Raw genomic sequence first — 22,149 nt, 5'->3', positions numbered from 1 at the left:
TGGTTTATGATCGCTGAAGTACTCATTGTTCAATCTTTGCTCTCATGTAAGCTTAAGGTTGTTTGCTCAGGGCCATGAGGAGGAACTGAAGAGTGTTTCTCTTTAGGATTCAACTTGTTGCCATTTAATCAACTTCTTTCATCTGTAACAGGTAAAGTAACTTTAATTTCTGAAAGGCGCGGCATCCTGATTCTAACAGATCTCAAGGTTTGAGGGGCACGTAGGGTCAGGATGGGTTCTTTTTCTTTCATAATTATAGTTTTGAAAGATAGCTTAATTATATAGAAACATGTTTTAGATAATTTGTTAATCCGAAATAAGCCACAGAAATTCAAGTACTGCTTTTTGTTAATGGTGTAAGAACAGATTCATGCCTGTTACACCCGGGGGGGGGGGGGTGCTCATTTCAAAAAAACCCTCTAAACCAAATCCATCTGCATGACTAGATACTGCTGGAGTTAAGAAATTTATTTCCTGGATGAAGTCATGAGTTTCAGTTATTAGCACAGGCTGTCTTATTTAATAATAACAAAATCATTGATACCAGTGTCCTGATCATTATTTTTTCACATTGGTAATCCCAGATTTGATTAAATAACCTCACGAAGATGGGCTGCCACAACTCACTTGTTACAAAATAAATTCAAGCCAAACACAAGAAAAAATTAGGTGTCATGTTTCTAAGTTTCAGTTTCCAGTAAGAACTTTTTCAGAACCAAAAAAAGGCCTATTCTGCGGTAGTGACTTATGAGCAAACACTAAAATACTTTTTTTTTTTTTGTCTTGGAGGATTTGAGTGAAAAACAGCCTGCTGGGTTCTTCGTGCCAAAGTGTGTTTTCTGGGGGATGAAACTGTTAGAGGGCCTCAATTCTGTTTCCCCTCATAAGAACAAAGACATTACATACTCTGCCTTTATGTTCCTGATGTCAGGAGTAAATCCCTTGCAAACCAAAGAAGTAAACGCTGGGGGAGGGGGACAGCAGAGACTTTTTTTCAAGGCAAACTGTACGTAAAGGCTTGGCTAATAATACAGTGCTCATGCTTCACAGTTTCTAATCATGATATCAATCAGTCGTGTCAGAAAAATGTATTTGTATGTGCATTTTTGTTTTGTATTTTAAATTATTATTTAATCAGGGTGGTCCTGGTGGCAGCAGCAGCAGAGCGAGCATGCAGCAAGAGGGAACTGCACCCTCTCAGGTGAGGTCTTATGTTGGTGTGAAAGGAGTTGATTGAAAAATAAATACAGCTGTAGGTTTATGAGATTCTTTACATTATATAAAATCCAGTGCAAAACACCAAACGCTATAACATCAGTAAAAAAAACGTATACACAAAACCTGGAGGTTTCTTCCTGTTAAAAGGGAGTTTTTCCTTCCCACTGTTGCCAAATGTTTGCTCATCGGGGTCGTTTTGACTGTAGGGTTTTCCCTGTAACTCTTGTGGGGTCTTTACCTTACAATATAAAGTGCCTTGAGGTGACTGCTGTGATTTGGCGCTATATAAATAAAATTGAATTGAACCTAATTACCATTCTGACACTGTCAATGAAAACTGAAAATGTGTGCGCTTCATAAAGGTTGATAATAATGATTGAAAAAAAATGCACACAGGATCTGCTTGATATGACTGACCCTGTGTGCAACCCAAAACTTGTAATGAAAAAGAGGATTCAGTATTTCATACACTTTTGTAATCAGGATGCTAAATTAGTGTCTTCAGCAAATAGCCCTGCATGGAACCTGTGAAACCTCAGAAAAACCTTCAGGAAATTTGTATCATAATTTAATACCACTGGCATGCCTTCTGTAGTGGAAGCAGAGTCTGGCGATGAGGGGGATGACTTGCCCATCACCGGGGGTGAGGTCATTGAGGTGGTTAAACAACTGCTTGGTGGCAGGGCCCCTGGGGTGGACGAGATTCACCCTGAGTTCCTGAAGGTTCTGGATGTTGTAGGGCTGTCTTGGTTGACACGCCTCTGCAACGTCACGTGAAGATCTGGGGCAGTGCCACTGGTTTGGCTGGATCTTTAAGAAGGGAGACCGGTGGGTGTGCTCAAACTTTCGGGGGATCACACTCCTCAGCCTCCCCGGTAAGGTCTATGCCAGGGTTCTGGAAAGGAGGGTGCGTCCGTTTGTCAAACCTCGGATTCAGGAGGAACAATGCGGTTTTCGTCCTGGTCGTGGAATGGTGGACCAGCTTTTTATCCTCTCAAGGATATTCGAGCGTGCGTGGGAGTTTGCACAACCAGTCTACATGTGTTTTGTGGACTTGGAGAAGGCATTCGACCGTGTCCCTCGGGATATCCTTTGGGAGGTCCTGCGGGAGTATGGGGTGTCTGGCTCATTGTTGCGGGCCATTCAGTCTTTGTACAACCACAGTGAGAGCTTGGTCCGTATAGCCGGTAATAAGTCGGATTCGTTTCCTGTGGGTGTTGGACTCCATCAGGGCTGCCCTTTGTCACCGATTCTGTTCATAATTTTTATGGACAGAATTTCTAGGCGTAGTCAGGTGGCAGAGGGCTTCTTCCTTGGTCTCCTCAGAGTCTCATCTCTGCTCTTTGCAGATGATGCGGTCCTGTTGGCTTCATCAGGGGGTGGCCTCCAGCTCTCAGTGGAACGGTTTGCAGCCGAGTGTGAAGCGGCCGGCATGAGAATCAGCTCCTCTAAGTCTGAGGCCATGGTCCTCAGCCAGAAAAGGGTGGAGTGCCCTCTCCGGCTCAGGGACAAGTTCCTGCCCCAAGTGGAGGAGTTCAAGTATCTCGGGGTCTTGTTCACAAGTGACGGGAGAAGGGAGCGAGAGATCGACAGACAGAACGGGGCTGCTTCTGCAGTTATGCGGATGCTGCACTGGTCTGTCGTGGTGAAGAGGGAGCTTAGTGTAAAAGTGAAGCTCTCGATTTACCGATCGATCTACGTTCCTACCCTCACCTATGGTCACGAGCTTTGGGTAGTGACCGAAAGAATAACATCGTGAAAACAAGCGGCAGAAATGAGTTTCCTTCAAAAGGTGGCTGGCCTCTCCCTTAGAGATAAGGTGAGGAGCGCGGCCATTTGGGAGTGGCTCAGAGTAGATCCGCTGCTCCTCCACATTGAGAGGAGCCAGTTGAGGTGGCTCAGGCATCTGATTAGGATGCCTACTGACCACTTCCTGAGTGAGGTGTTCAGGCACGTCCCCCGAGGAGGAGGCCCCGTGATAGACCCAGGACACACTGGAGAGATTATATCTCTCAGCTGACCTGGGAATGCCTTGGGGTCCCACCAGATGAACTGTTGGAGGTGGCTGGGGAGAGGGAAGCCTGGGCTTCTCTGCTTAGGGTGCTGACCCCATGAACCGGCCCCAGATAAGAGAAGAGAATGAATGGATGGATGGATCGATAATTTAATATTTATTTGTATATATTAATATTGATCATTTTTGCAGGGTGCTATGCCAACTCCAGTTAGTGTGAAGGAGGAGAGTGATGTGGATTTGACTGTGAGTATACTGTGTTACATTACATCAACAAAATACTTTGCTTATTTAGCACCACTACTTCTAACTTTCTCACTCTGCTTTCCTCCAGGGCCGACACTCACATGAATTCACAGTGAAATTCAATCAAGCTAGCCGTAACGAATACACCATTCTCTGTAGTCAGCCCTGCACAGTGCTCAAGGCCATTAAATCAAATGAGAAATGCAATGAGAAGATTAAGTGTTCAGATGAGAATATTATGATTCAGCTGGGTAAAGCAGACAAGGAGTCAAGTGTTGCAACACACTTTCCTTGTTCTTGTATCAAGAATGGCGAGTGTCTGATCATATTGTGTAAAGAAGAAAAGGTGGAAGTTAAAGTCCAAGATTTCAAAATAATTCATCCAAAGGATCACTATTCTGTCTTCTACATAGACACAGTTGGGGGGCTGCACACTAAAAGAAAGGAGCTTTTTAAAAACAGTGATGTAAAGAAGTTCAAGCGTGTCTGTGTTTATGGGGAGAAGGGGATGACTGTGGATGAGGCAGTGAAAAGAGACGGTCGCTTCATTGATGACCTCGGCTACTTTGAGCTGTCCGACAATCGGGATCCAAAACGCCTTACTGTACACACACAAAGAGTCGACAACCTTCACCTGAGAGATTACAAGATGCGCCTTCCAAAGAATATAAAAGAAAACAATGAAAAACAGCAGGAAAGCCCATCAAAGAAATCCCAAAGGAAACGTAAAAGAAGATCACGGTCAGAGGTTTTAGCTTTAGCAGAGCAGGAGGGACTCAGTGTGAAAACATTAGTGAAAAAAACAGAGAGCGGCGATAACACAGAAGAGATTTATGAACTACTGCGTGGGCAGTTTCCAGATCTGAAAAAATGGATGGAGAATAGATTCCCTGGTGATTCTTACCAGGAAGCATTGACGAAGGAAAACTTTGGAAAGATCCAAAAGTCTTTTAGTGAAGTTCACAGAGTCAGGAAGCTGCTAGAACTGGGCAAGTCAGTTTGCAAAATCAGTGTTAATGATGATTTTATGGGAACCGGCTTTGTGCTGTTTGACACTTTCATCCTGACAAACGCACATTTGTTTAAAGGTTATGTTGAAGGAAAGGAGCTGCAGCAGGATGTTGAAGTGTTTGCTATATTTAACTATGAGGAGCCTCTGCCAAAAACAAATTTCTATTTTTTTACTGCAGAGAATAGATTCATTGACTTTGATGCTGAGCTAGATTATGCAGTTCTGAAGCTCAACCCTGCAGGCTCAAAGCCAAACCAACAAAGAAAAGCAAAGAAAGTACAGGTACCACCAGGGCTGCTCAGCAAGTTTGGTCCACTGCCTCCCAATGGTGAGGCCTGCATCATTGGACACCCAGCAGGGGGAGTGAAACAAATGGATCCTACATGGATCATTGAGACAGAGAAGAGAGGGCAGGCTATTGATGAACATTTACGTCAGTACAAAAAGCCTTTAATTATCCAATCTATCAGTGATTTCATCACAAAGCAAGGTATTAAAAATATACTGATTGGTGGGAGTAATGCAGGAGTAGTGACCTACGACACTTGCATGTATCACGGTGCCTCTGGCTCTCCTGTGTTTGATGGACTTGGCAGAGTTTTTGGTTTGCACACTGCAGGATTTAACTATAGATTTACAAAAGCTGTACAGAGTGTGATCGAGTATGCCCATCCTCTGATGATAATATTTGAAAAGTTCGTGAGTAATCTGAAGACAAGTGGAAATGAGAAGCTGTTGAAAAGAGTTGAGGAGGCAGCTCAGGGAAATGAGTTTCTGACAAAGGTGCTCAAGAGAGAGCAGGAAGATGAGCAGCCAATGGAGGTCAGTGAATCAGAATAGAAGGTCCTTTGCCCAGAGGCAAAATAATTATGGCTTGCTGTTTACTTTGCAGGTGTTAAAATCATTATACTCCATGTGACAGGGTGATCACAGTAACTAGAAATTACAGAAACCCTTTTTTTTTTTTGTTGAACTGCCACAACACAGTGATATTGTGAGTCTGTACAACCTCACAATATCGCTGTGTTGTAATATTCTCAAGGATTAACAATTTATTGTTACTGACTTTCTTTTATTTGAAAATTGAATTTGACTTATCATAATTTCTGGTTATGGTGTCTGTGATATTTTTTAGGGGTATTTGTGTTCCTTATGGCCGAAAATTCAAACCCAATTAAATCCAAGGTTTCCAAAAAATCACTGGGATGAGCAGGTTCTGGTGCAGGCTGTTTATTAGACATATTAGTTACACACAACACAGACAAAAACCAAGATATGGACAGCAGCATAGCTAAGACTGAGATACAGAGAGGAGAGAAACACAGAGACAGAAAAAGATCCAGATAACAGGAAAAGGAAAAAAGAGAGGACAAGAAAGAGAAAAACTAACAGAGTGACAAACATTTATATCTTTAACATGATAACTGCCCACTTGCCTTTGACCCATCCTAATTTACAAAAAAGTCTCAACCCATGAAACTTGAACCCCAACCAATCACCTGTTGAGGCTCTGCCAACTCTTGTTCCACGTGGGCTAAAGAAACAAACATCAGCAGGGTATCTCAGTGGTTTACAACAGCTCAGACAGGTGTCATGATGAAGGATCTTCTATTAAAATCTCTGCTTATCTATGTTACACAAACACAGGCAGGTGTGCGGAACTCCATTTTTGGAGTGTACCTGTCATAAGACTTCCTGAAATACAGCGCGAGGTTACGAGAGTCATGTGAAACAGAGATGTTCCTGTGTCTCACCAAGGCCACAATCACATATGAGCATCAGATATAACAGGCCTTACCTTCACCCCAGTAATCTAGAAGCATACAGTGTTCATTAATTCAGTGTGTGTTTTACTACTACACTTTTTATTACATAATATAAAAATAGTGACAGTAAAGGTGATAAAAAAATTCCCCAATAGTGCTACCTGGAGCATTGTATTAGTCAGTCAGTCAGAATACTTTATTGATCCCAAAGGGAAATTACTACTGTTACAGCTGCAACCGTTTCATTTAAACGAGTAAACCTAAAACACAATAACATACACTAAAGGCATAAAAGTATAAAGACTAAAGAGATATTTTGACTATATACACATCTAAATCTATACACATATGAAAATTGTGAGTGCAAAAATTTTAAATAGATGTCATTATATATATATGCACAGTCCTTTTTTGTACAATGTATAAGTGTATGTACAATGTACAATGTATATAGTGTATGTACAGTGTATATGGAAATTTAAACAATTTTATGTACAATTGAATACTGATAAATGAATGACACTGATGAACCACAATGTCACCTATTAAGGGAGGAGTTATAGAGTCTGATGACCACAGGTAGAAATGACCTCCTGTGGCGCTCTGTGGTGCATTTTGGTGGGATGAGTCTTGCACTGAATGTGCTCCTGTGTCCCATCACTGTGTTGTAGAGTGGGTGGGAGCCATTGTTCATAATGGCCTGCAGCTTAGACAGCATCCTCCTCTCCGACACTGCCATAAGCGAATCCAGCTCCACTCCCACCACATCACTGGCTTTGTGGATCAGTTTATTGAGTCTGTTGGCGTCTGCCACCCTCAGTCTGCTGCCCCAGCATGCAACAGCATAGAGGATGGCACTCGCCACCACAGACTCATAGAAGATCCTGAGCATAGTCCGGCAGATGTTGAAGGACCTCAGGCGTCTCAGAAAATAGAGGCGACTTTGGCCCTTCCTGTATAGGGCATCAGTGTTCTTAGCCCAGTCCAGTTTGTTGTCAATGTGTACTCCCAGATATTTGTAGTCCTCAACGGTGTCCACACTGACCCCCCCGATGGACATAGGGGCCACCGGTGCCTTGTCTTTCCTCAAGTCCACCACCAGTTCCTTTGTCTTTGTCACGTTGAGCTCTAGATGGTTCCGCTTGCACCATGTGACAAAGTCCTTCACTGTCCTCCTGTACTCATCCTCATCACCCCTGCTGATACATCCAACTATTGCAGAGTCATCAGAAAACTTTTGAAGATGGCAGGTCTCTGAGCAGTAGCTGAAGTCTGTGGTGTAGAGGGTGAAGAGGAAGGGAGAGAGGACAGTCCCTTGTGGGGCTCCAGTGTTGCTAACTACTCTGTCAGACACACAGTGCTGCAGCCGTACATACTGTGGTCTGCCAGTCAGGTAGTCAACAATCCAGGACACAAGGGGGACATCTACCTGCATCGCTGTCAACTTATCACCCAGAAGAGCAGGCTGAATGGTGTTGAATGCACTTGAGAAGTCAAGTGCATTCAACACCATTCAACACCATTAAGTCTCTTGAGTTTCCTCCCTTCTGTGAGTCTAAACCTGAAGCTGCCACAAAGTCTGAAAAACATTTTTGTACATACTGTTGTTTAAAAAGATTGAAAATTTCCATTTTTTCATAAAGACTGCATCCATTAAGTTTCATTTACCTTGATTTTATGTATTGCTAAAGTAGATTAGAATACTTTTTTTTCATGTTTTATTTTAATGTTGGAAAACAGTGATCACAGTTTTTTTATACTTGGTTTTATTTTTGACAAGTCATTACACAACAGGAAGCTTTCACTCTGATGTTTTTAGTTGTAAATAAGTGGACAGTAGATATATCAAATAGTTTCTTGTTCTTGTGTGTGTGCGTGGTTATTGAACAATAGAAATTAAGATGAAGTTGGCATAACAACAACATGAGATGAATGTTGCTTCTACATTGAGTGGGAATTGTAATTCGAGCCAAAAAGATGTTGTAAATCTGCTTAATTTTTCATTCTCCAAAGACTGCTGTGAGCTGTTGTGATTCTTTCAGTCTTAAAATGCTTCTTACAATGTATTTCAAAAAGAATGGCCTCCGTGGTGTGGTGAGGATAATGGAGTTTTACAAAAAAAATAAAAAATCAACTTGTTTAATTAAACAACGTTCTGAAATTAAAGAATCCTCACAGATAATGTAATGAACAAATTATTCACTTTTTAATATCAACCACTGCACGAAAAGAAGCATATCCGTCCCCGTATACTGACGCGGGCGCACCTAGTTATCGTCAGCTTTCGTCAGCATACGGGGCAGCGCATATTCGTTCGCCTGAGACGGATATGGTCGTTTACGTACCACTAGAATCAGCGGGGGGTAGAGGTACGGGGGGAGCCGGCAGGCGCGAGGTGTTAACGACTCCACTTTACATATGAATAGCAGCGCCTCAAGCCGAAGCAGCGGCAAGAGACCCACGTGGCTTCTCAGTCATTGGATGATAAAAATGACATCACAGTTCAGTATTCACATGTGATTGGTTGGTAGATCTGTCCCCCCATTGGCCTTCATAAAGACAGGCCTGGGTAAGCCCCTCCCTAATAAATAATAACCCAGTAATAAAAATTATTTTTAATTATTATTTCTGTGATATACCTTGTATGTTATGTTGTATTCATGCCATGCTAATAACCTCAACTAAAAGGAATTCAATTAAGAGAAACAAATTGTGAGGCACAAGTTTGAATTTTTTTTTTTGTTTTATTTATAAAGCAATATGCACATACACACACACACATCATATAATCTATATATATAAAGAAAACAAAAACATTATGACATATAATGCTTTGCTACTTCTGGGCCATGTGGTGGTGGCTTTCTCTCAGAGCATGGTCCAGCATACAAACACTTATGGGCTCGACACACGGGGAGCGACAAACGACAGCGACGAATGGGTCGCATCGCCACTGGGGTGAAACCGAACACACGGGACGCGATAGCGACGGCAGCTTTGCGAATCGCGCTCTTACGTCACTCGTCTCCAAGAAATGTGATTGGTTATGAAACTGGAGGGATTTAGACATTTTCAAAGCAGTCCATGTCAGACACGGCAATAAAGATGAGGAGTCTGAAGATTTTATTGGAACTGACAGAAATCTTGCTGTTAAGGCTCCGCTACAAAAGAAAAAGACAACCTCGCGTTCATCCTATATTAGCACAAAAGTCCTCTCTATCCGTCTGTTTAACGTTAGTCTTGCACCAACACGTTCTCATATGGCTGCCTTTTATGTTTAACTCGATAATCACTGCGTGAAGTGTCATATAATATAGGAAAGTCAAACACAGCTAAAACGATGCTTTCCTTCCTGCTGAAAGTGGTTGCAGACTGCAGTGTGTAGCATACTCTTCGCTCATTGGTCAGTCAATGAAACTCTTGCTGATTGGTTTAGTGCCACGCGACAGCGACAAAAGTAGAACATTTTCCAACTTTGTTGTGTCGCGTCGCCTGGTCGCGTGTGCACGTCTACGTGTACGAGCTCGAAATTTCACATGCACGAATGTCGCCGGTCGCTTAGCTGGAGGAGGGCAAGCGATTGTCGCCTCATCGCACAAGCTCCATAGGAAATGAATGGAGAGCGAGCGACGTCGCTCCCCGTGTGTCGAGCCCCTTATGGTGCACAGTGTTGTATTTAGGGTGAGCTTCTAGTCTGTCTTGCAGTTTGGCTCAGAGGTCACTGAGCTCCTGGCTGGGGAAGCTTGGGGGTCTTAATCCAGCCCGACACGCCCTCTGAGACGCCATCCTCCTCATCCAACATGAGGTCAGTGGTGACACCGTCCCAGAAGGCAACCTCCTTCACTGCCAGGACACTCGTCCTCGCCTCCAGCAGCTGTTGACACAGAGCACACATTAAGTCATTATGAAACTATATGAAATATTGTGAAAAATAAGGAAACTACACTTAAAGTTTGAGTCTCTTGACTTTGAATGTACACATAGCAGATAAGACCCTGAATGCAAAAAAAAAAAATTAATCAGCCCATCTTTGTCACCAAAAACAATGGTTATGTGACAAAGTACCAACTCCTGCATCCTGTGAATAAAAGACAAATGAACAAGTACTTTGAAAACATTTAACACTGATAAAAGTACTTCAGTGATTTTGGTCATTAACCCTTGAGGCACCTTTAAACTGATTATACATTTTTTATCTTTAGGTCCCAAATGTTACAGCTGCTAAAACTATAAACATTCAATGTTAATTATTTTCACCTGCACTGCATCACCTTTTTATTAAAAAGGTGATGCAGTGCAGTGGTGGGCCGTCAGGGCCTGCAAGGCCTTCTCTGCTGGCCTAAAAAATATCTGAATCACAGACTGGTGTTAATTATATCTTGTCCATCAATACTTGTTAAATTATTCCAAATGGTTTGTACGGTTCCTTTCACAGCTTTTCCTGTGGTCGCGCTGTTTCCAGACGTGTATTTTCATATTAAAGCATTTAACCAATCACATTTCAGCCATCATTTGTTGCCAGGGTCAAAGAAATCTGCCTGGAGGCCTTCATAATCAGTTCTGCGGGCCCTGTAGCACAAAAATATCGTCGATCAAACAGTTTGATCAACCAATCAGATTATGAGTTGGCAACACCGAGGCCCTCTAGCAGCCGTACGGTCATGTCAGCATATTCATACACTTTGATTGGATAGTCAGTGTACTAGCCAGAGCTAGCAAACTGCATCTGTAGCCAGCTGCACAAGCAAAAATATAGTTGTGTTGATTTTATAGCTGTTTGTCAACCCACAATGGCTGAAGGAGGAGAAGAAATGGATTTGGTTGCAGATTTATTGTCAAAGCCATTTTCAAGATGGACTTTTCAAGAAAAGCTGGACATCATTAAGAAAGGTCGGGCAACTCCGAAGCTAGCAAGCCTGTCACAACCGGGAAAAGGATGTGTCCACCACTTTCAGTCCACTAATTACGAGCGGTACCACTGGCTCACAGGCCCCGAGGAACACTGCAAATTGTATTGCTGGGAGTGCGTGTTGTTTGCCACTGATCGACATGGTGTTTGGAGCCACACTGGGTTTGTAAATTTGACTTGCCTAACCGAGGCAGCAACGAGACACCAAAGCACTGCCGGACACTTACAAGCAAAACATTCGGGGACACCAGAGCGGATCAGCTGAGCGAGCAAGTGCGCAGGGAAGCGGAGCTCCACGACATAAAGGTGAAGAATAATAGGGAAATCTTAAAGAGACTGTTAGATTGGCTTTTTTTGGGGGGGGCAAGCAGGAACTTTCATTTCGGGGTCACGATGACTAAAATGTTTCTCTCTTAATAATAATTTTATGAGGTTGTTATCAATGCATTTTTATATGTGTCGCAGCTGTAGCGGCAGTAAAAGCAGACTTGTGCAGCTTGGGTTTGTTTCTTCGGTAAATGCTTTTATTCTGGCTACATGAGCTCTCAATCTGCAAAGCAACAGCTCTTTCTACTGCATTTCTGCATAAAAAGATGTTTTTATAGCCATAAAATAGTTATTGAGGGTGGAGTGATTCAGGTGGATCACTACTGAAGGCCTAGGTGTGAAATGCACGGCCGCCACTGCTTTTTATATACATTTTGGGTTGTTCAAAAGAAGCCAGATTTTATAGAAAGTTAAAAAAACAATAAGTAATATTTTCCAAAAATAAAACTGCATTTCCAAGCTAACTACACAAATACAGCAGACCAACAAAACAATCCAATACGTCTTAGCGGCTTCCTTCTTGCACGACACCGAGCAGGATTTTTAATGGCTGCCGCCTTTTCCGGACCGTGAGGCTGACTATAGCGGAAGCTGCGGCGAACCGTCTGTAGGTTTTTCAAGAAGCTGAAAAACACTTTTGTACATTGTAAATAAACACAGTGTAAACACAGTGCATACATAAACAATATTCAGGCAAAAAAACACACACACAAACATACAACACCAATAGACACTTACACACAATTATATCACTGTCCACGCATTAGAAACCCACTCGCGTTGTGAGGCGAACAGTCTGTGGAAAAAAACATGAAAATAAATAAGAGTAAAAACATTTTAAGTTCTTCTCTCCTCCACACATTGAATACTGCTGCTTTGTTTCTGATTCTTACCTCTGCAGAGGATCATACCGGCTTTTATTGGATTCAGAGTTGTGCAGGCCGCGAACTGCTTCCTATGAGATGAAATAAAAATAAGAAACCAAATCACAATACGTCTGTCAGCTTACTGTGACCATTCCTCCACTCTTAGTATTTTTGTTTTAGAAACGACCAAGTCTCACCGCAGTTTTCGGATCGTGCAGCCGTCTTTTCCTCTTGAGTCCTTCTGTAGGTGAGTCTTTGTTAGAGCATCGAGTCTCTACACAATAGACGCCATGTTGTCTTTCAGTCGCGCTCGTACAAACTTGAGTAACTGAGGAGATAACCCACTCATTGCAGCCAGCAGCGTCTTCTCGTCTGCAGTGGGGCTGGTTGAGGCTGGCCGGTAGAGAGGCCCGCTTTCACCGGGAGCTTCTGGGGTGTTGAAATATAGACGACGTCCTCCATTGTCGTACCGGGAAAGCAGCGTAGACAAAAACCGCCATTCAGTTTGAACGGAAGAGAATGAAGGCACTGATTGGTCCTACAGACCTTCAGCGTGATCCCGCACGTGATCTGTATTGTCCAATCACAGGCGAGGAAGCTGCCACACGGATTTCAATTCATTTCATTTCAAGTGAATTCAATTTTATTTATATAGCAGCAAATCACAACAAACAGTCGCCTCAAGGCACTTTGTATTGTGGCCAAAGACCCTACAATAATACAGAGAAAACCCAACAGTCAAAATGACCCCCTATGAGCTGGAAGATGTGTTGTTCACACATCCACTGTCTGTTTAAGCAGGACAACTGAGAAGGTGACTGTTGCATTAAAATTTTCCTTATTTTTATTTTTTTTTTACCTTTTACATTTACATTTTTCTCATGAAGGTTTTGCTGATATCTCTTATGTACATCCATGTATAGTAAAATAAAAGTTTATATGTTTTCTTATTCCATCTGCCTTGGTAGTCTTTAATGTCATTAATGCATGTGAACATTCACTGAACGTTTATGGCAGCGTTCATGGGATGTTGTCTGAATGTTCAATGCTAGCAGGGAAGCCACTGCACAGGAGAGGATGATGGTGTGACAGACTTTTTGTTACAGTGAATTAGACTGAAAACTGAGTATGCTTTTCAATGAAAATAATGCTTGTAGTGTCACCAAAATCAAGTTATAGCCTTTGTTTATCTCTCTCAGTCCACTAAAGTTCAGGGTTCACAAAAAACTCCATGACAAAGGCTCACAGACAGAAGCTCACAGACAGAAGCTCACAGCATTATTGGAAAAAGGGACAAAAGCTGAAAACTTCCAAAAATATATTTCCAACTAGATAATTCAAATTTATAAATTAGAATGATTTCTTGTGAGATTAGTCTTGTTTGAAATTTTTTGCTGTAGAAATAAAAATATGTTGGTTACAACTTGGGAGGGGTAGACCACTGGTGAGTACTGGTGACCCCTGGTGAGTACTTGATTTGCATTTGTATGACTCACAGAAACCTCCTTTACATATGAGAGCCTGCCCTAGACCTGAGGAGAGGGGGGAGCTGAGGGAGCACTGACACAGAGAGTCCACGGCAGTTTCCCTACAGTTTATTGTTCTGGCCAAAGCCTCCTGCTGAGAGCCCTAAAGCTCAAGGCGCGCGGCAATATTACATACAAGAAACTGTCGAAAACGTTTCATGCAACCTTAAATTAAAAAACAGCTATTAAAATATGCCTATGCAGTTTGAAACTCTAATCTAATAAATCAAAATAAATATCAATAAAAATAATAACCAAAAGAAATAAATAAAAGTGATAACTCTCACATTTAATAGACAAGCTGTGTGCCTCTTTACAGCCCTGCATTTAGCCAAAAAAAAAGGTTAAAAACATTGGCCTAAGCAGAAGAGCCAAAATGATTTTTCCAACTTTCATTTGAAATTCATTGCAAATTGACTTCTTGTCCAGTAAGTAAACTTTATCCTATGTATGAAAGTAAACTGACAAACAGCCATATTGATGGTAACATTCCCGACAGACTGTTTTACCTCATTCAAAGAGTTTCTGACTCCTGCCGCTGTCTCCGGCTCCAAAACACTCGGAGCCGTTCAGAGGGGGGCGGGGGGAGCGCAGTGGCATGACGCTATGTTGCGCCTTCAAAATAAAAGCACGCGAGTTAAAAATTTTTCTCCTCCGCTGTGTAATTTTTGGGTAGGACAAATGCACCTGTCTACAATATGGGGGGGGGGGGGGGGCACGTCCCCCCTGGTTCCTACGCCTATGAAAACTACTCTGGTAAAAGTTGAAGTACTGGTTCAACTTCTGTACTCAAAAGTAAAAAAGTACAGGCTCTGAAATCTACTCAAAGTAAGAAAGTAAAAGTAGCTCCTTGGAGGACGTTTTTACCTCTTTCTTACATCTTCCTCCATCTGAGTGAAGTTATCGCTCATTCTTTGCTCTCCCTTAAAATACAGCAGCTGTTCTTTTAGCTAGCAGACACACTGTGTGACAAACTGCACACACTTTCTTTTGTCCTCTACGTTTTCTGTCATTTATTTTCCTCACCGTTCCAGCGTGCAGCCTCTATGTAAAGCGCAACTTCCTCTGGCTCTTTCCGGTCTCCGAGCGGGCGTTGCAGGAGCCTCTCCCTCTACTGTGTGGGGTGTCTGTTCCCTCCTTCCCACCCTGTTGTTGCGACTTCCAAAAAAAAAAAAAACCGCTCCCAATTAAAAGTCGGCTCCCGTACTGACCGGAAAAGCAAACGTTCCTCAGACGCATTAAACCTAAAGTAACGAGCTTGTTTTGAAAATGTAAGAAGTAGAAAGTACAGATACTTGTGTAAAAATGTAGGGAGTAAAAGTAAAAAGTTGTCAGAAAAATAAATACTCAAGTAAAGTACAGATACCTGAAAAATCTACTTAAGTACAGTAACAAAGCATTTGTACTTCGTTACTGTCCACCCCTGGTTCCTGGTCTCTTGTCTATGGGCCTGTTGCACAATCGCTTCCGTGTTCGGCGCGACGCGGCTCCACCGCTTCCGGTTAAAAATTGCGACGTTCTACACCCGATGCTTGCAAGAGCTCCCAACATTAAATGTCACTGATGTTCATCGGATTTGCAGGACAATGAAAGCCCCAGCCAGCAAACTGGATAAAGGATTTAAATTATATGCTGCATCATATATACACAACTATGAAGGTAAGAAAACAACAATGAACCGCAAAGTAACGTTTGCTAACGTTAGCTAAGGTTTTATGTGGTTCATTCAATAGTAATTTTCGACATAACCTCGCAACATGCATTCTTAATGTTTTGTCTTATACTAAACTATAGACGGAGTTTTGTTAACTAATGTCACTCTTGCTATTAGCTATTATATTATTGTTAAATAGTTAGCTATTTAATGCTAATCTTACTGTGTGCCATGTGCTTAAGTACTAACGTGAGTAATGCAGAAACACTAACGGGACTTGCATGTGTGACTTTATTCAGTGTCCAATAAAGACAGGTTGTCAGGCGAGGTCAGCGTGAGAGCCTGGTGCTACAGGTCAATGAGGAAGAGTGAGGCACCACACAGATTAAGTGTAGGCAGGAAGCAGTGTAATGTTGTTCACCCCGTTCAATGGGGTTCAGTTCAGTTCATTATTAAAGGCCCACCAACTTGAATGTTTTATCTCCCTGCTTTATCACACATAATTTGACTGGTCAGATCATTTGATCAATGTGTGTTTGGGTGATCAGAAACAAATTTACATTAAGTTAATACTATACAGCAAAGCTATTTCAGTTATCAAGGATGGTTAATCAGATTTTTTTTCAGTAGGGAGAGAAGGCAACACTAAGCATTCAGGAGGGTATGCCTGTTTTATGAGCATGGGTCAGTAACCATAACACTGAACCATGCTCCTTGCTGGCTCTTTTTCCAGAAAGTGATGTTACATTTCTAATTTTCTTTCTTGTTCTTAGATTAAGCTTCTGGATTCATCACCAGTGGCGCTGACATCCAGCCAGTGCTCCTGTGTGGCAGGCACTGTTATGTGCAATCACCCAGTGGCACTGCTCTTCCAAACAGCGCACTACTCAGAACTCAGAGTTCCTGTTGTCCCTCCTGTCCATAGCTGCACCGAATCTGAACAGCAATGGCACAAGCCACGCACAATGGTAATTTAAATGACATTAAAGTTTTTGTATTAGTCCATGTTTACATATAGACAGTAGAACCATCCATAGTAAATATGTCTTATGTTAGGGTGTGAAGCCAGGACCCATCAACTCTATGGTCTTCACTAAGCCGGTACCAAATAGGATGGTCCAGACTGGAGTACGGTAAGTAGATTTATGAAATTTTGTTTCCCATGTGTCAAATGCATATGTGTATTTGTTCATGCATATACAATATGCCAGAAGCAAGTTTCTATAAGTTCAGAATATGCATTGATTTACATATGTGTTGTTTAGCACACTACATATGAGAAGGCAGCTGATTATTATTACAGTTATTCAGAGATTCACATATCTAGACATACATCCCAGTCTCAAATATATGCACTGTTTCAGTTTTTTTATTTTTACTTCAATATAATAACTTTGTCCCTTGTATTGTTATCATTATGTTTTTCCTTTAGGAGTGGATTCTACAGAGGCATGGTGGGTCCATTACCAGATCACTGCATGTTCAGAATAACAGAGGCATATGCAAAATTTAAAATTGAGGACAGGCCCCTTGTGACCACGATGAACATGAGACCTGATAAGCCCCTTGTGGAAAGTGCCTTTGGCCTGGTGCAGGAGGGCAGTGTTCTATCATATCAGCAGCCAGTTTTGAAATCCCGGTACATCACACTACACCATGATGCACCACCAACACCACACTTGCCTCTGGAGGGTTACGACATCTTGCCATTAGACTGTGCGTTTGTGTGCTCAGAAGAGGAGCTCCTACATCTCAAGAGCTTGTCTGTAACTCTGGAAATGGTTCAGAAAATAGAAGCAGCTACACGTGAGCAAAGTTCCAGCTCTGAGTGGCATCTTCTCCGCAGGCCCAGAGTGACTGCATCTAGGTTTCGCGAAGTGTGTCATGTCAGAGGCCAGAGCTCTGCAGAGTCACTTGCTGAACGCATCATGAAGGGAACAAGGCAAACAGCAGACATGAGGAGAGGTGCTGAGATGGAGCCAGCAATAGCAACTGAGTACAGTAGGCTAATGAATGTAAACTACTCACCCTGTGGTCTAGTCATTCACCCCACTGCCCCCTGGCTTGCTGCATCTCCTGATGGTGTTGTATTTGACCCCAATGAATACCCCCAGTTTGGTCTTGTTGAGTTCAAATGCCCAAATGTACAAAACTTCATTGACTGCAAATATGTACAAATAGACTCTGGTTCTCCTGCACTAAAGAAGAGCCATGCATATTACTGGCAGGTACAAGGACAACTGCTCATCAGCGGGATGCAGTGGTGTGACTTTGTTGTGTGGGCACAGGAGGACTACCTTGTGGAGAGAATATACACAGATGCAGAGGTGCAAAGAGCAATCAGAGAAAAAGCTGACCATTTTTTTTTCTACACATATATGCCAAGATACCTGTGTCTGAAAAATGAACACTGAACACATAAGGGTAAAAAGGATTCTTCAGGTTTGCTTGTGTAACAGTTACATTTTATTTGCAATTTAAACATTTTATGAATTTGTTTCAACAGTTTACGTTTGTGTGAAATAAATTATTTTAGAAATGGCACTGATTGAGTTTTTAAAACACATTAAGATACTGAGTTTGTATTATATTCAAGACAAACAACCCCATACTGATGTAGTTAAACTTACACAAGTGAAGAAAATGACAAATGTTTGATGTAAAAAAAAAAGACTAACAAGATTTTAAATAATCTGGAACATGTATAGAAACACAGTAGCATAATATAGTATTAATATTCAACATCTGCAAAAAATTAGAACTATCAATAACTAGAACTCAACTATCAACATCCAAGTATAAGTTCTGTAATCAGATTTTGTCAGCTGACTGTAGGGGCTTCAGCTGCAGGCCAATTTCCATAAAGTCACCCTCCTAAAATAATAGCCTAAGTAACTTTTTTCAAAAAACAAAACTGAACCAAATATTAAAAATTTGATGATTTAGGCAAAAATAAAATTAATTTTAGGATGGTGACAATAAGCTCCTTGCATTGCATTCTGGTGTCTTGTGGCTCACTTAACCCATTTTTTAACTAAAGCTGTATTCTGGTAATTTGAAAGCATACATGCCACTGCAAACAGCTGGTTGATGTTGTAGACATGTGATAAGGTGATGATGCCATCAAAACGTTTGTTCTGTTTTATCCTCCTAATGACTCGCTCCACATGTACTCTCAGTCTGGCTATGGCCTGTGTCTCCTTAACCTGGTATGCTGGCATCTGCTTCTGCTTAGACAGGAAAGGTGGACAGTACACTTTGCACTTACAGCAGTCACTGATTAGAAAGCCCTTATCAACCATCACTGCCATGTCTTCGGTCAACTTCTCAGCGATGCCTGATTGCTTGAATAGCTCCTTATCACTAATCGAACCACCATACAGATCAGAGATGAATGTCACTGCACCATGTGGAGCTATGCCAACCAGGGCTTTCATAGTGCAGTGGGATTTGTATGAGGAGTACATTTCACTTTGGAGTAGTGGTGAGGATGGTGTTTGGCATCTCAGCTCTGTACAGTCTAGGATGACCTGGGTGTCTGGGAAATCTTTAAATTCCTCAGGGAGGTAAGCCTGCACTTCTGCACGCGTAAGCCAGATGCATTGAGACCCCAGTGCAGTGGCAAGAAAACTTGTCCATGTTGCAATAATACGGCTCACTGTGGACTGGTGTATGTTGAATCGATGTGCCAGGTCCCTCTCCTTCAAACCAACCGACAGGAAGACGAGAAAAAGAAAGAACTCATCGATTGGCTGGAGCAGCTGCCTCTGGGAGGTTAAAATAAAAGAAAATGTTACTTCTTATGCTACAAACTAGTAAGATTATGCTTTTTTTTTTTTTTTTTTTGGCTGAATGTTTTCTAATGGTTATGTATACCATACCATGGGGTAAACAGTGGGGGACTGTAGCACACAGGTGTATGTAAGGGAGGCTGAGTCCTTTAGGATGTAGACCTATATAAATGCATAGATCTGAGTACCAGCATAACTTACTGTTGATGAACGTGCAGGTGTCACCACTTCTTCATTCCTCTTGGCAGCTGATTTGGCTCTTGAGACCCTGACCATTTTATAAATGCAAGGCTCAATCAAAAACCAAAATGCCATCAAATGGTCATAGCTTGGAAATCTATTCACAAAAAAGAAAAACATAATTTCAATCATTAATTAATGCTCCACACACTGAGCAAAATGATGTCAGCTTTGACAACTAAACCAGTGTCTCAAATTGTATGCTATTTAACTTTCAGATAGTATGTTTAAGAAGCTATTTGGTTCTGTATTGTATCTATAGCGTTAGGATATTGCTTAAATACTAATGCATCTACATGAGATATATATGTGTGTGTGTCTAGATACAGTGTTTTTATTATGACAGGAAACACTTTAATTTAACTCAGTGGTTCTCAAACCTTTTCCATCATGTCCCACTTTGCAGGTCGAAACGACATTGCTGCTCTATGTAAACAAAAGACGGTGGAAAATAGCGCTAGCCGCTATGCTAACGTACCTGCTGCCGTATACTGATGGGATTTCCCAGTTATGCCATGAAAATTAATCTTATGTTCAACTTAACATTACTTTTCTCCCAGGTCGTTTGCATCCCACAGATTGAGAATCACTGATTTAAGTGATGCTGAAATTTGTATATTTGAAACAGTTAGCTTGAACAGAACTTAGGTGTACCTGGTATAGAATCTGATGTCGGTGTCGGAGCCAGCAAACCGCTGTAATCCAAACTCACGCTGGACACGCAGCTCCTGTATTTCCTTCCTCAGATCCTCTACCTCTTTACACAGGTCTTCTGCAGCTGATGCAGACATGTCCAGTGCAGACGGTTCAGGGACTGAGCAGTAGTCATGATCATTTGAGAGACCCTGCTCTTCCTGCTCCTCAAGATGGACAAGTTCAGTGGGTCGCTCTGTTCTCTCCCAAACACTACGCCGCAGTGGCTCAACTTTAAAGCCATTCCACTCAAAAAGCGTTGTTACAGCACCTTTAATCAGTCTTCTTCGACCATCAGGGGTCGTTGGCTCTATGAGCTGATCAGTGGCAAAGTGTCTGCTACAGACCTTAGTGTGAGCGGTAAGAGTGAAATCATCCCGGCGTATGTTTATCAGCCATCGTTTTCTCAAGTCGGACTGAGTCGGAAAACTATGGAAACTTAAAACACCGTTAAATTTGGACGAAGCCGAACAAAGTGGGACACAGCAATGTTCGGAGTATTTCTTCTCCTGTCTTTGAAAATGTACCGTTTTAAATACTTTTCTGCGTACACTCATGCTGAATTACCAGACAACAACAGCTAACAAGCATTAAAACAAACATACCGGAAACGATGCAGCAGCATAGTTTCGAAATGGAAGTACGTCACAAGCCCTAGTGCAACTAGCCCATTCTATTCCTCATGTTGTGTTTAGTCAGCGTTTGTGTCTTGTTTACTTCCGGTTTTAGTTTGACAGTCCTGTGTTCCCTGTGTGTTGTGCTGAGTTTTGTTTCCTGTTTTTTCATTAGTATGATTTTGTCCACCTGTTCTCTCCAGCTGTGTCATTTATCGCTAATCATTCCCTGTGTATTTATTGTCTGCATTTCTTTGTCGCGTCCTCCCTCATGGAGGTGTGGTTTTGTTCTGGTTACTCTGTTAAGTTTTTGCACAGATGCTCCTGGTTTTGTGTTTATTTTGGATTTTCTTCAAATAAACCATCATCTATATTCAGGCTTGTTTTGGCATTCTGCTTTTGGGTCCACCCTGCTCGCTACACTGCATGACACATTGTAAAACTACAAAAATAACTAACAATATAGACCTAATAAAAATATCAGGTTAAGATTAACAGAGTTATGGCATTATTCTATAACGATGTCCGGGCTGCTATTATCTGGTGGCAGATGGCTGCATACCAATTAAAATGTTAACAATTAGTTTAACCGACTAGTACATCTGGTACTGACTAGTGACAATAGCAAAGATTAAAGGGCTAGTCGACAAGTTGTGCACATCCCTAGTCCTGGTGGATATAGAGGGTTTTGCATCTGAATTCTTCAAATACTGTTGTTATAATAAGAGAAGCAACAAAAAAGTTCATTATATACATCTGCTAAATAAACATTAGTAGAAAATGTCCCTTAACCCAAATTTATTTTTTCAAAATTTCCCATTATTCTCACCACGCCAAGCAGGGAATTCTTTTTGGAAGTGTAAAAGTAGACTGACAAATACATGGTAGGAAACATTTTAAGATTAAAAGACTCACAACAGCACATAATAGTCAATGAATCACTGTCTTGTAGGATACATTTTAGGGGTCTCCATGTTCCTTTTTGACAGCAAATTAAAACCCAATTAAAACCATAGTTACCAACAAATCACAGGGTTGAGCAGGTTCTGATGGACGCTGTTTATTAGACATCTTAGTAGCACACAAATAGTTAAAAAGACAGACAGTAGCATATGAAGACTGAGTTACACACACAGAGAAACAGAAAGGAAGAAAGAACCTGTTGATCATGCCCCAGCTTCCTCATCACTCCCTCCGACCGAGGAGAGCCCGTGCAGGGATTAAGTATGAGTCTAAATAAAATCAAACTGTCCAAATGATCCATGGCGATGAG

The 22,149-nt window shown here is 41.7% G+C and overlaps 3 protein-coding genes across 3 annotated transcripts; 2 read left to right on the top strand and 1 right to left on the bottom strand.

The window, feature by feature from the left end:
- The first annotated feature begins 65 nt into the window (after positions 1 to 65).
- LOC115797467 (protein FAM111A-like) lies at positions 66 to 6,538 on the top strand. The gene is made up of 4 exons (XM_030754048.1): positions 66 to 151; positions 1,139 to 1,201; positions 3,425 to 3,478; positions 3,567 to 6,538. The coding sequence occupies exons 2-4, from the start codon at positions 1,172 to 1,174 to the stop codon at positions 5,328 to 5,330; spliced, it is 1,848 nt and encodes a 615-aa protein (XP_030609908.1). The 5' UTR covers positions 66 to 151; positions 1,139 to 1,171; the 3' UTR covers positions 5,331 to 6,538.
- Positions 6,539 to 15,341: 8,803 nt separating this feature from the next.
- LOC115796753 (uncharacterized) lies at positions 15,342 to 18,077 on the top strand. The gene is made up of 4 exons (XM_030753174.1): positions 15,342 to 15,543; positions 16,312 to 16,506; positions 16,595 to 16,671; positions 16,971 to 18,077. The coding sequence occupies exons 1-4, from the start codon at positions 15,514 to 15,516 to the stop codon at positions 17,950 to 17,952; spliced, it is 1,284 nt and encodes a 427-aa protein (XP_030609034.1). The 5' UTR covers positions 15,342 to 15,513; the 3' UTR covers positions 17,953 to 18,077.
- A 47-nt stretch (positions 18,078 to 18,124) lies between these two features.
- LOC115796754 (uncharacterized) lies at positions 18,125 to 20,360 on the bottom strand. The gene is made up of 3 exons (XM_030753175.1): positions 20,224 to 20,360; positions 19,531 to 19,666; positions 18,125 to 19,305 (listed from the first exon to the last, which is right to left on the bottom strand). The coding sequence occupies exons 1-3, from the start codon at positions 20,358 to 20,360 to the stop codon at positions 18,553 to 18,555; spliced, it is 1,026 nt and encodes a 341-aa protein (XP_030609035.1). The 3' UTR covers positions 18,125 to 18,552.
- Positions 20,361 to 22,149: the final 1,789 nt, after the last annotated feature.

The sequence above is a fragment of the Archocentrus centrarchus genome, chromosome 18 (assembly GCF_007364275.1).
Source record: "Archocentrus centrarchus isolate MPI-CPG fArcCen1 chromosome 18, fArcCen1, whole genome shotgun sequence".
NCBI lineage: Eukaryota > Metazoa > Chordata > Actinopteri > Cichliformes > Cichlidae > Archocentrus > Archocentrus centrarchus.
The sequence above is the reverse complement of the archived record's forward strand: the minus strand, read 5'-3'. Positions and strand labels throughout refer to the sequence as shown.